Source organism: Parambassis ranga, chromosome 7 (genome assembly GCF_900634625.1).
Source record: "Parambassis ranga chromosome 7, fParRan2.1, whole genome shotgun sequence".
NCBI lineage: Eukaryota > Metazoa > Chordata > Actinopteri > Ambassidae > Parambassis > Parambassis ranga.
The window spans coordinates 9,851,975-9,871,976 of NC_041028.1; the positions used below are offsets into that span (position 1 = coordinate 9,851,975).

At 41.1% G+C, this 20,002-nt stretch overlaps 3 protein-coding genes across 5 annotated transcripts; all 3 read right to left on the reverse strand.

Annotated features, from left to right (window-relative positions):
* Nucleotides 1-3,575: 3,575 nt before the first annotated feature.
* On the reverse strand, nt 3,576-7,062 carry ssr4 (signal sequence receptor, delta). The gene is made up of 6 exons (XM_028408976.1): nt 6,876-7,062; nt 6,586-6,704; nt 6,429-6,503; nt 6,062-6,151; nt 5,901-5,966; nt 3,576-4,304 (listed from the first exon to the last, which is right to left on the reverse strand). The coding sequence occupies exons 1-6, from the start codon at nt 6,922-6,924 to the stop codon at nt 4,200-4,202; spliced, it is 504 nt and encodes a 167-aa protein (XP_028264777.1). The 5' UTR covers nt 6,925-7,062; the 3' UTR covers nt 3,576-4,199.
* A 1,346-nt stretch (nt 7,063-8,408) lies between these two features.
* LOC114438647 (SLIT-ROBO Rho GTPase-activating protein 3-like) lies at nt 8,409-16,500 on the reverse strand. Of its 2 annotated transcripts, none has more exons than XM_028410150.1 (22): nt 16,468-16,500; nt 14,766-14,855; nt 14,407-14,578; nt 14,165-14,327; nt 13,938-14,000; nt 13,731-13,859; nt 13,522-13,650; nt 13,192-13,413; nt 13,018-13,119; nt 12,017-12,187; nt 11,796-11,880; nt 11,575-11,602; nt 11,379-11,478; nt 11,241-11,301; nt 11,043-11,120; nt 10,809-10,937; nt 10,612-10,717; nt 10,031-10,258; nt 9,900-9,949; nt 9,592-9,823; nt 9,461-9,509; nt 8,409-9,127 (listed from the first exon to the last, which is right to left on the reverse strand). In XM_028410150.1, exons 2-22 carry the CDS (start codon nt 14,830-14,832, stop codon nt 8,948-8,950), a joined length of 2,544 nt encoding a protein of 847 aa, XP_028265951.1. In that variant the 5' UTR covers nt 14,833-14,855; nt 16,468-16,500; the 3' UTR covers nt 8,409-8,947. The 2 variants fall into 2 exon arrangements, with proteins under 2 accessions (XP_028265951.1, XP_028265950.1); XM_028410149.1 differs by lacking the exon at nt 16,468-16,500 and adding an exon at nt 16,186-16,448.
* Nucleotides 16,501-17,451: 951 nt separating this feature from the next.
* Nucleotides 17,452-19,563, reverse strand: naa10 (N-alpha-acetyltransferase 10, NatA catalytic subuni). Of its 2 annotated transcripts, none has more exons than XM_028409786.1 (8): nt 19,377-19,563; nt 19,126-19,224; nt 18,960-19,018; nt 18,826-18,871; nt 18,601-18,716; nt 18,451-18,495; nt 17,979-18,063; nt 17,452-17,850 (listed from the first exon to the last, which is right to left on the reverse strand). In XM_028409786.1, exons 1-8 carry the CDS (start codon nt 19,395-19,397, stop codon nt 17,668-17,670), a joined length of 654 nt encoding a protein of 217 aa, XP_028265587.1. In that variant the 5' UTR covers nt 19,398-19,563; the 3' UTR covers nt 17,452-17,667. The 2 variants fall into 2 exon arrangements, with proteins under 2 accessions (XP_028265587.1, XP_028265588.1); XM_028409787.1 differs by having other exon boundaries at nt 17,709-17,850; nt 17,939-18,063.
* Nucleotides 19,564-20,002: the final 439 nt, after the last annotated feature.

The following is a 20,002-nucleotide window of genomic DNA, read 5'->3' on the forward strand; positions in this document are numbered from 1 at the left end:
TCAAGGTGTCTCAGGAGTACTCGTCTTGGTCGAAGGAGCAGCCTCACCTTTTCCTCTGTGCGGGCTGTGGTGTTTGGGCTTTCAGCACGCCACTGTGCATTTGTTCCACAGACACAAGCCTCCACTTTGATTCTCTGCCAAGTGAAAGGCTACAACAACAACGTCCCGTGTCTGACTTTGTTATATCAGGAAATAGATGAACTTCTCCCAAACCTTCAGGGTGTTCATGTATTTTCCTCTTCCTGTCAGGAAGTTGAGAGGTCAGAGGATGACTCTTCTCAGACTTCAGCTATATTTAGCTTTAGTGATCGATAGGAGCGGCCAAACAGAAGCGCTTTATCAATGCATTATACACCCTGTACAACCATTAGTGAGCAGTAAAAAAGATAAATAATGAACGTGCCCCACTAAATTGAGGATGTGTTTGCACTAACGCCGCTAAATATACTCTAAAAATAGACCCATCACTGCAGAGAGTGTCCTGAGGAGAGAAGACAGTGGCTGTTATCACAGCAACCACATCATCTCTCCTAACACATGATGGATGATCTTTAGGGTAGGTCGCCGCTTTTTAATAATCTCATACTGGTGTGTAGGTGTAGGTGTGTTTATGCTGAATGTCCTAATGCCTTCCATACTGAAGGCTGATGCCTAAGCTCAAGGTCACTCCTTCATCACAGTAGGGCAGCGTTTCCTGTCAGTCCTGTGGCTGCGATGGGGGTATAAAAGAAAATAAATGACTCCTCAGTGTGGCCGTCACAAGGGCAGGAAAATAGGGCAACTTCCCTCTTCAGATCAATTTAAGGTCAGCCAAGGAGTGCAACCAGTGGCTCTGAAGAATGACAGAGCCCCCCCAGCCTTGACCACAGTCAGTATAAATCAGAGCCAGGAGCCAGCAGCTTTACTTTACTATACTGAGCAATGTGTCTGCATTGCTTAACTCAAGACCCCTCCTCAGACCCGATGACTGCTGCGGCTGCTTAGCTCATTCCAAGACACCGGGAGGCATCTGACCCAGACCAACTTACACAACCACCGAGAGAGAGCAGCGGAGCATCATAGTTTATAATCAGAGGAGGCAAAGGAAAAACAAGCTGAACAATTTGTCATTCTTCTCTTTTTCTCCTTCCACTTGTAAATCAGATTATTCCACAAACCTATACACTGCTCTATATCTGTCCTCATTATGATATAAACTATTTTGTGTGAGGTCAGAGTGGCCTTTGAGTGAATTTGTTCCAAATTTCAAGAAATTGGCCACATGAATATTTGATTTAGGAATAAAGTCTTCAATTTTTTGATTGAGGTCCCTCTGACAGTGATCTTCCAGGCCACCAAAATCTAATAAAGTCATCCTTGAGTCCAAGTTTAACATATCAAATCTGAAGACGTCCATCATAATATTGTGTACACAAACACTGACACAGACTGACAACCTGAACACAACACGCCCTCAGCCATAGCTGATGCCTGCACTGAGGAATAGAACAATTTAACTGCCTCTGATTTCAAGGTGATTTTTACTAAATGCAAAGTATTTACAGATATAAAAGAGGCTATTTTTGAGAGCTAGGAGGATCAAGGTTAGCTTTTATCGCTCTCAGCCACCTTGTTTTCATTACTTAAAGCGCGGTTGTGTTTACACTTCAACAAGACCATGCCATTTTTTTCCTCCACAGTAAAAACAGGCATGTGGATGCAGTCTGATAAAACCCGTTTTATGAGAATTCATTGAACATGCTTTCACAAGATTTATGTACTAAGAAATGGTTTGTTGTGATGTGTCTGCTCCTGTTTAACCTACAGCTTTTCATGGCTCCTGGCCAGCTATGAGAAATGAAAAAAAAGAAAGCTCTGTAACAGCGGTCGCCCTTCTATTGTGAAACGTGGAATGGATGTCTAATACTATGTAGATAAAGATTCTCAAGAGAAAGAGAGAAAGTTGGCATTTCCCCATATATGGCTGGTTCTTGACAGGCAAAGAGGATTAGAAGGTGCTCAAACAGGACAGGAAGAGAGAGAGATAATGGAGAGGAGAGCACAAAAGCTTGGAAATGACTGTGAGTTTGTTCCCTCCAAACACAGTCAAACTTGGCTGAAGCAGCTACACATCTCACATGTGCTTCACTTTACACATACATATACACACACAGCCAGAACAATAACTATTACTGCAGTGAAGGAAGACGAGGTCAGTGTAAAAAAGAAAAACTTCCATTTGTCTGATTATTGAGTTTGTCCACAGTCTGCTGACTTTGTTCTTGCTTTACAAATAGTGTGAAGACCGGGCAGGAATAATAATACTCACGGCGTAGACAGAAAAGTGTGACTTCATGTGAGAATCATTTGTGCGACGCCACTTTCCACATTGCTGAATCCTACTAAGCCCATCGATGTCTGGCCCCAGAGTTGGTGTTGTACACACCTCTGTCAAAGCAGCTTTTTTCTGCCTCGCAGGACTCACTCACACACACTCACAGAAACACTGAATATCACAGTAAAATGTTATATAATAATTTGTAATCAATATTAAAGTTCGATGTAAATTAAACTCCAAGTCATGATACGAATGCTGATTGTTTCTTTACATGGTTTGTGTACATTAGTGTCTGAGATAGAAACAGATGCACACATAAACAATTCTCCACTGAGAGAATAAACTCTGACTTCCTGTAAGAGAATTCATTATGAAATGACACAAAATGATTCGTTTTACATCCACAGTTGTGTGTAAAGAGAAGAATCCTGTTTGTGAATCTGTTTGTTTGTGAATCTCTGTTTGTTTATTCCATTTATATCCCTACATCCAGCCACCCCCTCCCACACTCCTAGCAGGTGACTCTGTGAGGGAGTGTCTGGATTCACTTTAAGAACAGTGTGATCTCTATTGTGTCACACACACACACAAACCTTCAGTGAGTGAGTGTGTGATGACAAAGCCTGAAAAAAGGCAGACATCCGAGAAACTTTTTTGATGTTGTGCAGCTATGCGGTGTTTATGTGAGCAGATTGTGTTTCCAAAGCACAACGTTTACATTAGTCCGCTGGGACTGAGTGAGAAGCTGCAGTTGTGCAGTCCTGTACGTAAAGGCAGCAGTGCAAACACAGATTCAGGACACAGACAGAAATAGACACGCTAACTTTAAACCTCTAACAACCTAGATCACATCAGCCTGTTTGCTCTGAGTACCCATAAACGTGACAAATTTGAGTGAAGTGGCTGTGAGGCAGAGCGAGTGCATTATGCAATGTGTTGCATGACATTAGCAGCTTACAGTAAAAACCTCATGTAATCTGACCATGAGGTGGCAGCTGGCCTCACTGCAGCTGCAACTGCATCTTAAAAACCAGCCATGGGCTGCCACAGTGTGTTCAAATGATGGTACTGCAGGAAGTCGAAAGACGAAACAAAAGCAAAATCAGCTGCTGTTTACTGAATTAACGCCAGCTGCTCTGTTTGAACACAAGTCTCCCCTCTACTATCTAGGAATGCTGGTGAGGCAGCAGTGCCTCTCCTCTGCAGACAGAAATAGACATTGTGTCCAATGAGAGTTCAGCCATGGCCTACAAGCCAGTTATTGCTTTTAATAAGTTTATGGGAATGCGTAATCAAAAACATAACTACTGTGGAAAAAAGGAGCAAGAATTTTCCATCCAACATGGAGAAACAGTCATTTATAGAAGAGCAGCGACACATTGACCGACATGTCACACTGAAAGAAAAACAAGCCATTTATTTGTTTGCCTGGAAGAGAGTCGTCCACCAGGGCTATTCAGACCAGTCAGTGCCGACACGGATGCATGAGTGACTCCACCTTTGATTGTGTTCAGAACATCTGTACAAGCCCCACTCTGATCAGTGTGTCCACAAAGAAGAACAAAGTGGTCTTGATGTTCAAAGAAGGACTGACTACAGTGGCTGATCTTTATCTGTGAAGTCCAGGTTTTATGGTCTGGCATTTAAAAAAAAAAAATGCAAAATTCCACCCACACCGATGACTGATGACAAACTTATGACAAAATTCATCTGTAAATTGACAAGACTGATCAGACTGATCAGACACAGTCTGAATAAAAAGTACAAAGACAGCTACTTTTGATCTTTGCCCAAAAAGCAGATCACATCATTGGATGACAACGTTGGCCAGGTTCCACCAGAATTCAGTCTTTATGATCCAGTGGTTTAAAAAAATGACTGTTTATGCCTGGATGGTACTCTTAGCAGTGAAGGCCATGTAGTAGACAAGGATCCCGATTAGGGCAGCGACGACCTCAGTAGAAACCCACGGGCCGTTCCACGCTCCCTAAAATTAGATTCGAACCAAATTAAAGCTTTATAGAAAAGAAAATAGATGACAAACATGTATTCTTGTTTCATGTCTCATTTGTTTTATCATTACTGAGGCTGAAAGCAAAAAGGATGGCTGCTAAAATTAAAACCAAAATTGCCATGTACACAATGACTAATCCAGGTAATCTGTGGTGTTAAATCAGCACACCAATTTTCTTTGTTTTAACAGAATAAGAACACCCCTGTATTTCCAGATACAAGTGGGCTATGAAGGGACTTTAGTGGCTCAAAGTCTTTTAATAAATGCAGGGTTTTGATAGTAATGCGCGATATACAGTAGAAACGACACAAATCTGGCCTATGATAGAGATTTTAATGTTATCGACCTGATAATGCACGTTGATGAGCCATTTGACATCATTTCCCAACCTTTATTGAAGCACAACACGAATATCTCTGTAGGGTTTACACTTCTCTGCTCTCGGTACCACGCACAGCATAGTTTGCCCAGAGACTGCACTAAGTTAAGGTACCGATTGCAACACACGGAAACACACACACACACACATTGAGACTGCACTGAGTTAAGGTACCGGTCGCATTGCCAGACTAGACGATGCATGCGATGACACAAAAGTCCATTCACATATCTAACTCTATGGATCTGCGCGTCACTATACAGTGCTGGCATAGACGAACTAAGACAAATTTAAATAAATTAATAACATTTTTCAGACCAATTAAGTGAAATTGGCTAATTCCTAACTGATTCCTAACTGATGATCTCTAACAGCACACTACTGTGCACACTGATTGGGAAACACTGGTATCTGGTATGGCAGAGCTCGAAATAAAGTTTTTACTTGAAATATCTTTTATTTTTTTGCAATATATATATATATACATATATACACACATATATATATATATATATATATATATATATATATATATATATATATATAAATATACATATATATATATATATATATATATATATATATATATATATATATATATATATATATATATATATATATATATATATATATATATATATACATACACACACACACACACATTTTTTTTTCCTCCAAGAGTTTAAATCGAGGCAACTGGACTCAAGGATTGTTTTTTGAAGACGTTTTGCCACTCCTCCAAGTGGCTTCTTCAGTTCTGCCACTTGGGGGAGTGGCAAAACGTCTTCAAAAAACAATCCTTGAGTCCAGTTGCCTCGATTTAAACTCTTGGAAATGACTATGACCTGGATGAATGACAGCATCCACAGATATATTGTGATATATATCGTTATCGCAGGAAGCTGCAATGTATATCGTGATATGAACTTCAGGCCATATCACCCATTCAAAGGTTTTGATTTTTGACTCATTCTCAGTTATTCAAATAAATCCCTGACTGCTACCATAATGAATTTATATTATTAATATTTGCAAAGTCCAGTGATAGCGTTCTGTGAAATTGGTACTGCTTACAATTCATTTTAAATATAAAAATAATGATCATATTAGAGTGGAAGTAAAATAGAGTTCTGTTTTTAAAGTAACTTTCACTGCATGCATGTGTTCAACTATAGTTCTGAGAGACTTACCCTATGGTCAATGTTGACAGAGAAGAGAGGCTGAATAGCATTCACATCTTCATTGTTTCTCTGGGCCTGAAACACAAAAAATTTCCATAAAATCACCACATTAAAAAGACAAGTAACAATCAAAGGCAGCAGACTACCAGTTGATTAACTCAGACACTGACCTTGCGCAGGGCACTGTAGGACTCCTCATCAAAGAACTTGACCTGATATGTTCCAGAGCTGGCCTGTTTGTGAGGAAGACTCCAGGACACCTGAAAGAAGAAGCATTGAGAACTTACTGAGGTTAACTCATACAAACACAGCAATTTTAAAAAGCTTTTACTTTCTCTAGAATAGAAGGAAACAGTCAATAACCATGGATGATGACTGGTCAAAGCCCTCATGTGTTTATCAGCCAATTATTGCTGTTTAGTTTAAATAACAGTACAACTTAAACATTACTTTATGGATATATAATCAGTCTTTTGTACTGCCATTATCTTGTAACCAGTTACACTGACACCAATCATTTCATCTCCAACTACATACCTGGTACTTGCCAACATCCTGGCCTCTAGTCACAGGGAACTGTCTTCCATTGACATCAGCATACAGGGTCACACTCTGAGGAGGACAGAAATCACCATCAGTGAGTCTTTGACATCAATTAGTGTGGTCTGTGTGTAGTGTTGAGAGGGACAGTTACCTGTGCTCCGTTGGCACAAGTCAGGCTGAGTTCAACGATGAAGACAGACTCAGAGGAGATGACGGCGTCAGACGTGGTGTAGGCCGACGGCGTGATGACTGGATCTGTGCAGCTCTCTCCTGTCACCATAGAAAACAGAGGTTGGCAACAATACTTGGCAAAAAACACTAGTACTTGCCCAAAGTTAGTAGGCACGCTTAACTGATTTGATGAACTCGCTAGCAGCTAAGGCTGGTTAGCGCTAGGCTAATTAAAACCGGCAAATCTCTACTGATTCTCCGCTGACTTACCCGAGCAGGCAACCACCAGCAGCGCGAGGAATGCGGCTATGCGAATCATTGTGCTGTTCGAGAGACTGTCTGAGAGGTTTCCTGGTATTTCTGAGGTCCAGCTGCTGAACTACACGGCTCCTTTAGGTCTGACTGAGCAAAGAAAGTCCACCTCAGCTCACCGACGCGACACTTCTGCGGCTGCGCAGGAATGACGTGGACTGTAGTGTCGCGCAGCACTCTGGGAAACTACTACACTGTCGACACGTCATCGTAAACAAAACAGTAGACGGCCTTTATTAAGTAGGATTTAGATTTGAAGGTAAAACCTTGCTGGTATGAATATAATAATAATAAAATCAAAATAAAAAAGTTTAACTTTACTTAACTTTGATATTAATATTTACCCGTATTTAACACTAAAATAAGTAGTGCAAAGGAACTGGTGTTTAACATCAAAATTATTTAATTAAAGCCTACAAAAATAGGATGTCCTTCATCTATTTTTGAACTTAATAGCCGGGTGTGTAAAATGTAACATTTTAATAGATAATTGTAACTGTCAGACAATTGACCTGTCACATGCCATACCTGTACGCACAGGTAGCCTAACAATAGGAATAACAATAAGTGCTGCATCCCAAGTCATAATATTGTAAACATTGGCCCACTGTGAAGTGTTCAGATACATTTAAATTATAATAGGGTTAAGTAGCTAATGATGATTATCTCTGTGTCTCTTTTTGTAAGTGCAAATGTAGTATGACTATATAACAGTAATAATATCTACTGCCATATTAAGAATGTTCTGTAGAAGTCTCAGCTGTTCTTAGGTTACCAGAGGGGTCATGAGAGTTTTAAAACACATGTGTTTTTTGAGCTAGTACAAGTCTTAGGGGGATACAGTACAAGCCATGCAACTAACGTGAGAGCTGTAACCTTGGAAGAGAAATGGAAAAAAAATCTGTTCATGACTCCTGTCAGGACTGTTCATTGTCATGAGTTTGATTTGTGGTCATGGGCATGATGTTAAAGGCACACCTGCAGCAAAGTGTGTGTTCAACTCACATTTTTTTCCTTTTTCAGATTATGTGGTTGCGTTAGCCTCAACAGCATGCTCCACACTGAGGCCTCTTCAAAGCAGCATGGATGAAAATGGAGGCTTATAGAGAGTTGCCAGAGGAGGAGGTTATCTTAAGGTCTTGTCACAAAGGTGAGGGTGAAATGGAGAGATTGACAGCCAGGGTGGTATGACATCAATAGTAATGCAGGCTTTGTACCGGAGGTGAAGATAAGCCTCTATACACTTTACATTCCAAACCTCACCTAGGCCAGGAGCTTTGAGCAGACTGACTGAAAGAATGAGATGGGATAAAGAGCTTAGAATAGAGCTGCTGCTTGTTCACATTAAATGAAGCCAGTTGGGAAGATTTGGGCATTTTCCACTGCAGGTTTTCCGGGCATATCTGACCTGGACATTTTAACAGGGCCCACCTGGTTTCACACCTCACTTTCACAAGAATGAAAACTAAAAGATACAAGCTGCACACTTAGTAAAAGCACTGAGAACAGACAATTTATTTATTTGACAGGTTCTCTACAGACACAAATCATACACTGGGAAACAAGTTGGATATAATACAAATTCCTTTCAGCTACAGAATTCATGGCTTTCTTTAACAACTGTGGGAGACATTTCATCAGGAACATGTGCTTGTATATTTGTCATAGTGACTGAAAATCAGAGACCACTAAACTGGAAACAGATCAATATTAACACTAACACAGATACAAAGTTGCATAACCACAGTCAGCTCTACATAAACACATCAGTGCATTTGAAGGAATTACATTGCAATGCAGGTCTGCAGTGACAACAGTAATCTGCTGTACAAAACATGAATGAAAGGGCTTGTGAGTTGAGAGCCACCCTGTGGAAAGAAGCCTGATCTGAACTCACTGAAGGGACCATGGGTCAGTGATCTCAGTTTTCTAGAAATAGAAGTGCTGAAAGCTACTGTCAGAGCCCTTCATACTGCACCTCTGTTTTCATTAGCATCATCTGTCTCTCTCTCTCTCAGATGCCAGCTCTCTCAGTCCACTGTATCTGCTGCTTTAAAGAGCCCTGCTCCTCTCCCCCTGCGTCCATCCTGCTTACCTTTCCTTTGAGGAGCTTCTTGGGCAGAGGGGGAGGAAACAGCAGGGCTGTGCTCCTGTGATGTTTTCCTCAGAAGAAGCTCCTGGAAGACAGAGTTCATCTGGCGATGGACCTCCTGTACCAAGAAAAAAACACAAAACAATGGCGAAAGGATACAAAGGAAGGAGGAGAAAAACCATCTTGGTTTACTGCACTTGTCTGCTCAAAACCTTCTGCTTCATTTACAATGGCAGCTATAGGTAATTATTTAAATGCTAAACTATCTGTAGGAATTTTTCATAGGTGGAGGCTTTATTAATAACTTGACAATTATTGTGGGGGATGACTTAATAGAAAACATTATGTCTGTTATTGTAAAATCATGGTAAAGTATTTGATTATAACCCCTCAATGACATGCTCCACGATTATAAAGTAGAATCAAGTTAAAACAAAGTAAGTGGACAAACCTTGTCTATTTGGACAACTATGTCCTCAGAGGACAAGCGTTGCTGATGTCTGTGTGCAGAGAAAAGAGATCAGAAAACACTGAATATTCATTTCTTACTCAAACATATGTATTCAGTCATTTGGTACTTACTCCCTGCGCACATAACCAGGAGAGGGCATTCTCCGTGGCTTGCACTGTGGCCCAACAGGAATCTGAAGAGTCATCTTTCCACCTGAAGTGATGCTGCCCCCTGCTGGTCTAGCTGGTGACCTGCTGTTTTCTAGGGCACCACTGCTGTTGGCTCTGGGACGCGCTGACTTTTTCTGTGTTGGTGCTGCAGACATGCTTGAGCTGCTGTTACCTGCAGCTCTTGTTTCCACATCTGTAGCAAAGCACATTAATACTTCTTCATTCTACAAAGAAAATGAAACTAAATTTATGAACATTTAGCTACGTACCCTCTCTGCTACACTCTGCTGCTACATCTCCTTCCTCATTGATAGGTTCACTGTAAGGAAATTAGACAATAATTATTTCATCATTCATGTCCACATCTGTACATTAAACACAAGCCTTTTTCCCACCATACCAGTCATCCTGCTCTAGTGTCATGCATTTCTCATACACTGGTCCCTGTACTTCACTCCGACTGGGGAAGATGCTTTCGTGCTGGAGAATGATGCTCTTGACCAGGGCGTTGATCTGAGGCTGCAGGGTGACAACATCATCATCCTGAGCTCCCCTTACCAGGCTGGGGCCAAAACACACAGCCAAGTTGTAAGGCTGCATCATGTTCTCGTCACTATACTGAGACACACTAGAGGAAAGGAAACACATCACGCTTAGAGACAAGGAGACACAAAAAAATAGAGACACACTTTGACACTATGTCATTTTTTTTTAAGTAATTCTGTTTTGACTTTTTGTTTTTTTTTAAAGTTGTTTTTTCCCCCCCAATTGTCTTTGTAAAAAGCAAAACATTTAAATTTGTTACAAGCGTTCAAGAAAATGGATCCACCACATGTCTTTCTGAAGCAAGAACAGAAGACTTCAGCTAGGAGTAAGTTAGCTCTTCCTCATTCTATAAATAAATGTTTCCATTTCCCGATTGCTTGATGGGATTCATCTTGCCTATTCATGCTTTGAGCAGCATTAAGCTGCAACACTCACTGATGAAGGAATGCGAAGAGGTATCTCATGACGATGATGACAGGCTCGGGGTAGGATGAGATGACCGTTTTGAGCTGAGCTGCTCTGTCTGCCTCATTCTTTATTTCTGAGAAAAGGTGATGAAAGAACGATAAGCTGCTGCGGTACATCCTCACTCACACTCTTCACATCCTCCAACACCCACGCATGCAACTCACGGGCATGCTCCAGGAGCTGGCCGGTGCTGTCGATGGGGAAGAGAGGATTCTCCAGACACCTGAAATAGAGCTTCAGCACTCCAGCCACGGAGTCCAGGTCGTACTGGCGCTCAGCCAGGGGGTCCTCTCCTGCAGGGGAAGCCCATGGCACACTGCCCCACATTATTAATGCTCCAGAGTGAGCAGAACAATTATTTCTCATCCTAATCAAACACAAAAAAACACACAGGTTACCTCTCTCAAAGGCATCCTTCAGGTTATTGACCTCCACCTGAGACCCGGGCACTCTGAATATGCCTTCATGGTGGAGACCTGATGGGCAGAGACACAGTATTACAAATACTTAATGCACCAATTTGTACTTAAAGGCACTGCATGTGAGCAGCACACTATTTTATTTGTTGAAAATACAGTTTTTAAGTTACGTCTTACCATTGAGGTTGATAAAGCGAATGCAACTTTGCACAACAAATGGAATCTGTTGTCCCGATGCCTGAATAAAACAAATTAGTTTGATATACCACAGTGCACTGGAAAAGAAGAAGCTCTATAGTATGATGATGTTTGTACCTGTATAAAACACAGCATGTCTCCATTGAAAAGCTTGTGGTTGTGCACCAAATTGGCACTTGAGGGATTCTTCCTGACACGTACGGACTTTCCGGTGTGTCTGCAGGACAGCAGGACGGCACACCATTACATGAAAACAAATAGACTCAGCTTTGTTATATTATAATTACAGTTTAGGAGACATTTACGGCCTTACCTTGGCTGATGGCCGTTTGATGCTTCAGCTGAAAAAGGGGAAAAAAATGGATTTAGTCAGCAGAACTGAGAAGTATTTAAAAATGAGAAATACTTTAAATACTTTGTGTGGTGAACAGCATTCAGTAGACAATGACACCCACAATACAGTATGTGTTTTAGGTGATGCTTTTGTCAGCATTCTGTCTTGTGGCACTAATGTGTGAAATGCAGAAGTGAAACCTTTTTCCACAGCCACTTTCAGCAGGTCATGTTTGGCTTGCAGTTTAGATACCAGGGAGCTGCCAAGAAGGTAGTCTTTTACTTTCTGCAAAATAATTCCAATTAGAGATAAAGTCACCATCATCCACAATGGTTAAAGAATACATGATCCAACGGTGCATCATAAAACTGTACTAAATAGTGTTTTTTTTCCTGGTCTATTACTGTAAACACAGACTCACTGTGAAATATAGGTTTTCCATTTCCTGCAGGTTAGCTCTGCGTCGGGCTACACTGGGCTTGACGGTCAGGTTCTCCGTGCTGCCCTCCTGGGATGAACCACTGAGGTCCAGATCATCATCGCCAATACCCTCCAAGAGAGACGCCTCAAATGAGGACATGCTCGTACCAGCCTGTAACAGTGGCAGAGATAATAACCCAGAGGTGACCTACAGCTGCAGTGACCAAGTTTTTTTTCTGTGTGGTACAAACTACCCAAAAACCCCAACATTATACACACAGGAATCAAATAATTTGGTATGGGTGAGTCAACATCCTGTAAATCACTTCCCAGTAATGTTATATTTCACAATTTTATGTTCTGTGGGTCATTTTTGTTAAACAGGAACTGATAAACCAACATATATGCAACATTATACTGTAACCCGAGTATTAAACAATGACCGGCTGACTTGAACATTACAAAACAACCCAACACTAACCTCAGTTAGCGCTAGCTTGCTTTATCAGAAATAAACTACAAATCATTCAGTCAAGTTAGGTTTTTTTATACGTGGAAAATATATGTGGAAAAACGAACATCACATAAGTTTCATGATCCTGTCAGAAATACCAAAATTAGGTAAGCCTAAGTTTATGATCAGTTAAACACATGTAGATAATTAAAGATGATTTACGGTAGCTCTAGATATAGGACAGTGAGGAAGTTCAATGTTGCATCTTCATGTTCAAAAAGTTTCCATCTTTACTTGAGCATACCACACGTGAGTATATCCTCTCTATCCACTTCAATAACCACATTAAGGAAGCAAAGCTGTTATTTAAAGGACTAATTACTATAGTCACTTGTGTTTTACATAGTATACTTATAGTGCAATATTTTGATTACTTATCAGGCCTTTTTGTTTGTGTCTGCCTTGTTTCAAGCATTTCATTGATCAGATGACTCTGCTTTCAATACTGTGCATATGACAATAAATAAACCTCTTTGAATCTACTTCACCTCCTCAGTTTCCTGGTTGACAGCTTTGAGTCGGGTTTGTATCTGTTTGAATCGCGTCTCCAGCTCACATCTCATCTCACCCTCTGCACTGACCTCAGAGACCTGAGAGACAAAAACTAGTTAAGGAAAGAGCTGTGCCACACAATCCTTTCAAATATAACTCAATGTATGCACCTGGTCCTCGTCGTGGGGCTGATAGGGGAAGCGAAGAGGCATACAGAAGGTGTTGTAGTGGTCCTTTAGAAGAGTATCCCTGTCATGGCTCTGATCCAGTCCAGACACTGCCGTCTGGAACTGCTTTAGACCTGTGCTTAGGTTCTGCTGGTTCTGCCACTGCCTGGACAGGTAGGCCTGCATCACCCGTCCCAAAGAGAGGTGGTACCCCACATCTGCACACTGGGGGAGAAAGGCTCTAACTGGTCTGGCCTAAATTTTAACCTTTAGTTGTTTGTGACAAAAGAAAATGGCAACACATGATGGACGAACATGATCTGATGCACTCACATCTATGAGAGTAGAGATGTCTTGGAGGTAATACTTATTCATGGAGGAATTGGCTGCAGCCAGGTTGAGGAGGTAGTCGTTTCGAGCCTTGCTGCACTTCAGGTGTATCTCTTGAACCTTCCCCTGTCTCTATAGCACATAAAGGTTTGTCAGACACAAGTCTCTTTATCACATTTAAACACAATACTGCATAACGTTCACCGTCATACTTTTTCTATCAACCTCTCCAGTTTCTTAGCAGCACTTTGCTTCTGCTTCTCCTCTTGTTTCTCTGCCTCCCTTAGCTTGCCCTCTGCACACACATAGTCTGAGTGGTACTGGTAGTATGTGCGCCATGCCTGCACACAGACACACAGTTATGCTTTGTTGCATGTTCAGTAAACAGAAACTGTTTGGGTAGTTGTTTTCTTGCTTACAGTCTGCAGCTCTGTGGTAACCTTGAGCAGCCCATCCTGTAGCTGAGTACAAATGTCTTTACTCTGGGAACACAATGTGTAGACAAAATATCACACAGTCAGATGGCACAACACAGAAAGTACAGTGAGCCGCTGCAGAGTTTCAATGTAAAGACAGGTGAGGAGGAGGTGAAGACCTGGCAGCTGATACCAGCATGTTGTGCTTGAGTCTGTGGTTATAATAGTACCTTCTTGGCAAGCCGCTGTGTGTACTCCAGACAGTGAGTGAGCGGCTGGATGAGAAAGTTACTGCAACATTCACTCAGTCCACTGTGGTCCCTACTTTCTTGGCGGGTCTGGGACAGGAGAGCCACCCAGACTTGGGTCACTGAGTGACTACTGGGCTCCTTTCTGAGTACATTTAGGGAAAAGACAAAAAGGTTTTCGGACATCATTTTTAAAATGAGATTTTAAGTTAAACAGCAGTTACCTCTTAGTCCTTGAAGTAAACCGTTCGGCAAGTTTTTCCAGGGAGCGAGCATACTCGCTTTCAATCTCACCCCGCCGCCGCAGGTAGTCTGCTAAGTCTTGCAGCTGCTGGTTCTTCTGCTCAAGTTGCAGGTCCAACACCTTCAGTTGATCTACTAACTGACAACGGACTTCTGCAAGACAAAGAGGAAGAGGTCGAAGGAATAACAGACACAAGACTGAGAAAAATACACAGGAAAACATGACTAAATCTGAAAGTCCTTCTGCTGGATACAGAAAAACGGACTGTCCCCACCAAACAGCATGTATTAATCACAGTCAAAAACGAACAGGATACAAACAGAAAATCGTGTTCTCTACCTTTGATTTGTGTGTCATAGTCCAGTGTGCCAACCCTTTCCTTACGGATCTTTAATTGGGAAGTCATTGTTGCTCCAACTGGGTGGAATTCTAAACAGAGTAAATGAATACTTTACTATACCTAGAATAAAGCATTAGCTCCTGTCCGTTTTTGCTTTAGAAACATGCCGTACATGCAATCTATCCTGTTCTTATAGCTGGACAAAGTCTGGTAATAAAAGTCAAGACCTGTTGCTGCACCCTGGCACTGATCTCCTCAAACTTTCATGCACGCTACCCTCCACAGACCACACTGACTTCCTCCTGCCAGAGAAAGACTGAACAGAGCATGTCCACCTTACTGTAACACATCTCTTCAAACCGATCACCCACGGCGGTGCTTTCCTGAGCGGCAGACACCTTGAAGAGCAGTTGCCATGTGTTGTTACTGCCTTCTGCAACAGTCATGCTGCAGAATTGCACAGGGTGCAAAAATAGCTCTAGCAACATCTTGGGTGCCCTAAAAATAGTGTGAAACATAAGTCATACAACTCTGTGGGGATGTTTTTGTTGAAGGCTACAGGTGGCAGGATTACCAAAGATACTCAAAGTTTGTATTTCCAATACAACACAAGCAGCAAATCTAACTGCATGGATGTAAATAACTACCTAGATGTAAATAACTGCCTGAATTTACTTTAGGTTGGACTAAACTAGAAAACAAACAGGCCTCGGTGACAGGCTCTCAGTTTTGGCCAAATACAAACACATATTTGAAGATTTTAGGCTTCAGTTTGTCACACCCTGTAAACACAATTTTCTTGTCTTTTACCAAAATTTAGAAGAAATCTGTTAGAGGAGAGTGAGTGGAGGATGGCAGTTTAAAAAACACATAATTTGAATCATTTGAATCATGATGTCTACAAGAGATAAAGCAATTAGGATGCCATTCAATATGTATCAAAAAGAGGAATAGTGTAGGGTTTTCTCACTTGATCACAACACAATCAGCACATACATTCTTTCTCCTTCCTCGTAAACTTCCCTTTTTTTCAATAGCCAAACACCACTCATCAGCATTCTCTTCAGCTGAAATGTGCACTCTGCTCTTCCTACTGAGACGTTTACCAAAATGACAGCAGTATTTCAGCAAGACTTCCACGTAAAAAGGGAGTTTTTTCATTTTTCCAACCTGTCACCCTTTTCCATTAGCCCTTTCATTCCTCCTCGGTGCAATCATCAATGAATCACCACCTCCTGCCGTCGCAATCTGCTGCAGTATTTTATTAGAGCTGGTCAGAACCTTCATACAACTTCATTTTTTTAGCTGTTAGAGCCATGCCTGTTACAGCACAATGAGCACAGTACAGTCAAAAACAGACCTGAGCAGGATACCTTTAGTCTAAACTGGTCAGCAAAGGAAAATAAAAAAGAGTCGTACCTGATGAGCAGCAGTTTGGACTAGACTCCTCTCCAGACTGAAGCCACTAAATCATGCCAGTTAATAGAACAGTAAGCTCTAAACTGTTTCACCTCCTCCTCACATTGGACACGGATGGATGTGGGTGGAGTGGAACTCATCTCTCTGTCTCTCTCTCTCTCTCTCTCTTTGACACACTCACTGTTCTACTGCTTCTCACCCCTCATCTCACTCACACATTCAGTTTGAGGCACCAGTGTGTATGTGTGTGTGAGAGATTGTGCAAGTGTGACAAGCGAAAACCTTCAAGTCAAGTCCTTCCTCTTTGCTTTTCATGCTGCCTCTTGAACTCCTCAGCAGGTTTTCAGTCCAATCAAACACCAGCTGCTTCCACTGATTAGTCCCTCCTCACTGGTTATCTGCCAGTTACTGAGTGAACTCAGCTGATATAAAGGTCAGAATAAAACTAGTCTCATATAGTGTTCAGGGTAACACTGCGTGAGAGCCATTAGTGTGTCATGTCCACAACGGTACTATAATAAAAAAACTAACCGCAAGTGATTGCTGACAGGAAATTATTTAAAAAAAACTGTTTTGAACAGCGCTCGTCTGTTCCCACACCATGTTAGGGTGATAAACTGCCTCAAAGTGTAAAACTGAGCATTCTTTAACTCATGAGAGACAAAGTTCCTTATAGGTCAGCAATCATAGTTTTCTCTTATCAACCATGCACTTCTCTCCCACTGCTGCTTCCTTCCTTTAACAGACAAAATGGCGTTGCATAACCTGCCAAAAAACATCCACTTAACTGACATATTTGGCCAGTGGTAGTGCAGCATTTGTGGTTTGATTTTATGTTTTTTAAAGCTGGAACATGCAGACCAACAGGAGAGTTAACTGCTTCTACACTGTAAACAAGGTCAGCTCATTTATCACATAAAGCAGACACCAGTATGCACTAATCTCACATCTTGGTGTCCTTGAGAAATTGTAAATAAAAACTGATTTGTTTTGTTGCCATTTAACAGTGTGCACTGTAGTAGTTGATCCCACCACTAGAAGTCAATAAAAAACAGGAGTTTGGCTTCTTATATGTATATGCAAGGTTAAATTAAAAAATATCGTACCCAGTGAACGTGTATTAAATAAACAGAACGTGCAGAAATAAACAGACATGGTGCATTTCTGATGAAGTATTATTTGAATGGTTTATTTGAAGTAATTCTGTTAAATAAAATTATTGAATTCTGTAATTCTCACTTTTAGTGATGACAACAGAAGCCAATATCAATGTTTGTTTAGACCAGAAATTTATTTTAATTTAATTTAGACATCACACCAATTAATGTCATTATGCAAGTCTGCAAGAAAAAAGTCAGTGATGGAAACATTGAAGCCGCTTTGATGCAGATAGTGAGTGTCTGAAGCCAGAGATATGGATAAGAGACAGATAAAAAGAGGAAGTGGGGGTAGATGATTTTAAAAATGCCTAGGACTGCAGTGTCATTGTGAATCAGAGGAAGAATCTTTAACATCTGTGCTTTCTGTTGCCTCGCTGACTTCACTCAGCTCTTTGCTCTCTCCTCCGCTGTCTCTCTCGCTTTCTCTCTCCTGGTCGCCAGACCCCGAAGGGTTCTGGCCAGATGGTGTCTCTTGACCCGACACACGAACTCCGGGTTTCCTCAGCTGTAGGACGCAACATGGACATAATCAAAATCTGATCAAGTGACACCAGCGATTTCTCACATCTCACGTGAAGTTAAACACATATTACCCAAGGTAAAAATCTGCTACAAGTTGTTTGAAAAAGTCACCTCGTCAGCCATATGAGCCAGATCTCTCTTCATAGCATAGGCATCCTCTCCATCTGCATAGTATTTAGGCTCTACCTCACTAATCCTGTGAAGGAACACAATAAAACACCACTTATATCACTAATTTCAAATTCTTTTTCCCAAACAAATCTGTGAAATGATTCTTTGGTCCAGATATGCACAAACACGACATCATGTCAAACTTCTCCATCCGTGAATATGTAATATGCTCTGCATACAAACCAACATGGCAGTCGGCCACGAACTACCCGAGTACCAACTGCACATTCTGGATAATTGACAGCAAGATATAGATAGATATCAAAATATCTGCCATTGTTTAATATTAGTAGGTATATGTGCTGCTTTTTTTACCCAAATAGCAGAAGCAATGGACATGCCAACAATCCTTAAGACAACATTACACTACAATGACAAAGTTTACAAAACAATGGCATAGGAAAAGACTTACTGGAATTTGAGTGTGTTTGAGTACAGGTGTAGGGCTGCTCGGTTGCTGTAGTGTAAAGAAAATATTGGTAAGTGTTTTGAACATAGGAGCACTAACATGCCTGTGAACATTTTGTAAAAAATGGATCTATGAAACAACGGCGCTCACTACCTTTTACGGACATGCAGCGAGACATATTTAGCATTAAAGTTTTCTATCATGGCCCGGCTAGCCTGGTCCATCAGCTTCTGAGCTAGACCGAGACGTCTGTGGGACCGCTTCACTGCCTGCAAGTCACAGACAAAAATGTTGTCAGCTCAGAGAAGCCAAATATCCCTGTTATTAACACATGGCATAAAAATAATGAGAAAACAGATCATGTCCGTTTAGACTCACCAGGGATGTGATGTGTCCATGGGGGACATCGTCTGGGTCCTCCTCCCTAAAAGAGTCATACATGGGAATTCGATTACACCTTTATTACTTTTGTTAAGGGCAGTCAGGTTACAAATTTAATCGAAGGTACTCACATCTTTGCCAGCACATATCCCACAATTTTTCCATTTTCATCCTCTGCGATGTAAGACAGCTAAAATGACAAAAACAAACATCAAATGTAAAACTGCTGCGGTTTATGTGAAAGGAGAAATGCCACAAGAAATGACTAGAGGGATGGAATCCAGCTCTGTCAGTCACCTGAGGCCAGGACAACCCGTGATAAAAGTAGTATTTCATCTGGTAGTTTTCTGGGAGACACAGCAGATTGCAGTGCTGCATGTTCATAAGGTCCTCCGGCTGGAAGAAAGAAATCAAAGCCATGAATGAGCATGACACGATGCTAAACCAATGGTCGGTGGTACCTGGTTAGCTACATTGTAGGTTGAGGTAGTGTTAGCTTAGCTGCCAGTAAAAACAGCGTGGTTGTCGACAGGATCTCAAATACTTACTCTCGCATTTCGTATATTCATTTTGTGAGCTGTCCTCTTATCAAAACTATGGAGACAGAAATCAACTATATTTCACTGACGCAGCAACTCATAATAATTACAAAGCGGGGAATAAAGATCTTGTTTCGCTAGCTAGCTCAGTCGGCTTGTTAGCATGAAGGCGAACACGGAAGCAGCGTGCCACAAATATGACGATTTCCGGTCTCAGTTTGCTGAACTTCACAATAAAAGTCTAGCGCTCGAGACAACCCTCTTTATTATTATAAATAATAAAAAATTATTATTTACCATGCTGATAAAATGCTCAGATAAGAGAATGGAATCTCACAAATCTGAGATTTTTGTTCATTAAGAATTTCTTATTCACAGCAACAAATTGAAGCAAATAGATTTATATATACATTTTTCACCACAGCATTAATTTTTGCATGCAACATGTCTTATTGCTGTAAAAAACTCTCCCTCTCTCTTGATGTATCTGCACCTGCCTGGGCTGGATTTGTCCCCTGGTAAAGATGAGAAAGAAATATTGATAAATAAAAGAGGCAATTAAGAAAATAACATTTTAAAAATGGACACAGGGATTTGCCTTGATGACGTCCACAGGCCCTTTGGTGTAAATTAAT

Bases quoted from the DNA above. Each gene is read 5' to 3' on its own strand.
- ssr4 (XM_028408976.1), bottom strand. From the start codon at position 6,924: ATGATTCGCATAGCCGCATTCCTCGCGCTGCTGGTGGTTGCCTGCTCG. The intron at 6,504-6,585 runs GTAACTGTCCCT...TGTCCTCCTCAG, and splicing joins CTTGTGCCAACGGAGCACAG to AGTGTGACCCTGTATGCTGA. The intron at 4,305-5,900 runs GTAAGTCTCTCA...ATCTAATTTTAG, and splicing joins CTGTCAACATTGACCATAGG to GGAGCGTGGAACGGCCCGTG.
- LOC114438647 (XM_028410150.1), bottom strand. From the start codon at position 14,832: ATGACTTCCCAATTAAAGATCCGTAAGGAAAGGGTTGGCACACTGGAC. The intron at 11,603-11,795 runs GTTTCACTTCTG...CCCCTTTTTCAG, and splicing joins GAAAGTGGCTGTGGAAAAAG to CTGAAGCATCAAACGGCCAT. The intron at 9,510-9,591 runs GTAAGTACCAAA...CTCTGCACACAG, and splicing joins CCTGGTTATGTGCGCAGGGA to ACATCAGCAACGCTTGTCCT.
- naa10 (XM_028409786.1), bottom strand. From the start codon at position 19,397: ATGAATATACGAAATGCGAGA. The intron at 19,225-19,376 runs GTAAGTATTTGA...TCTTTCTTCCAG, and splicing joins TGAATATACGAAATGCGAGA to CCGGAGGACCTTATGAACAT. The intron at 18,717-18,825 runs GTGAGTCTAAAC...TGTGACTTGCAG, and splicing joins ATGGACACATCACATCCCTG to GCAGTGAAGCGGTCCCACAG.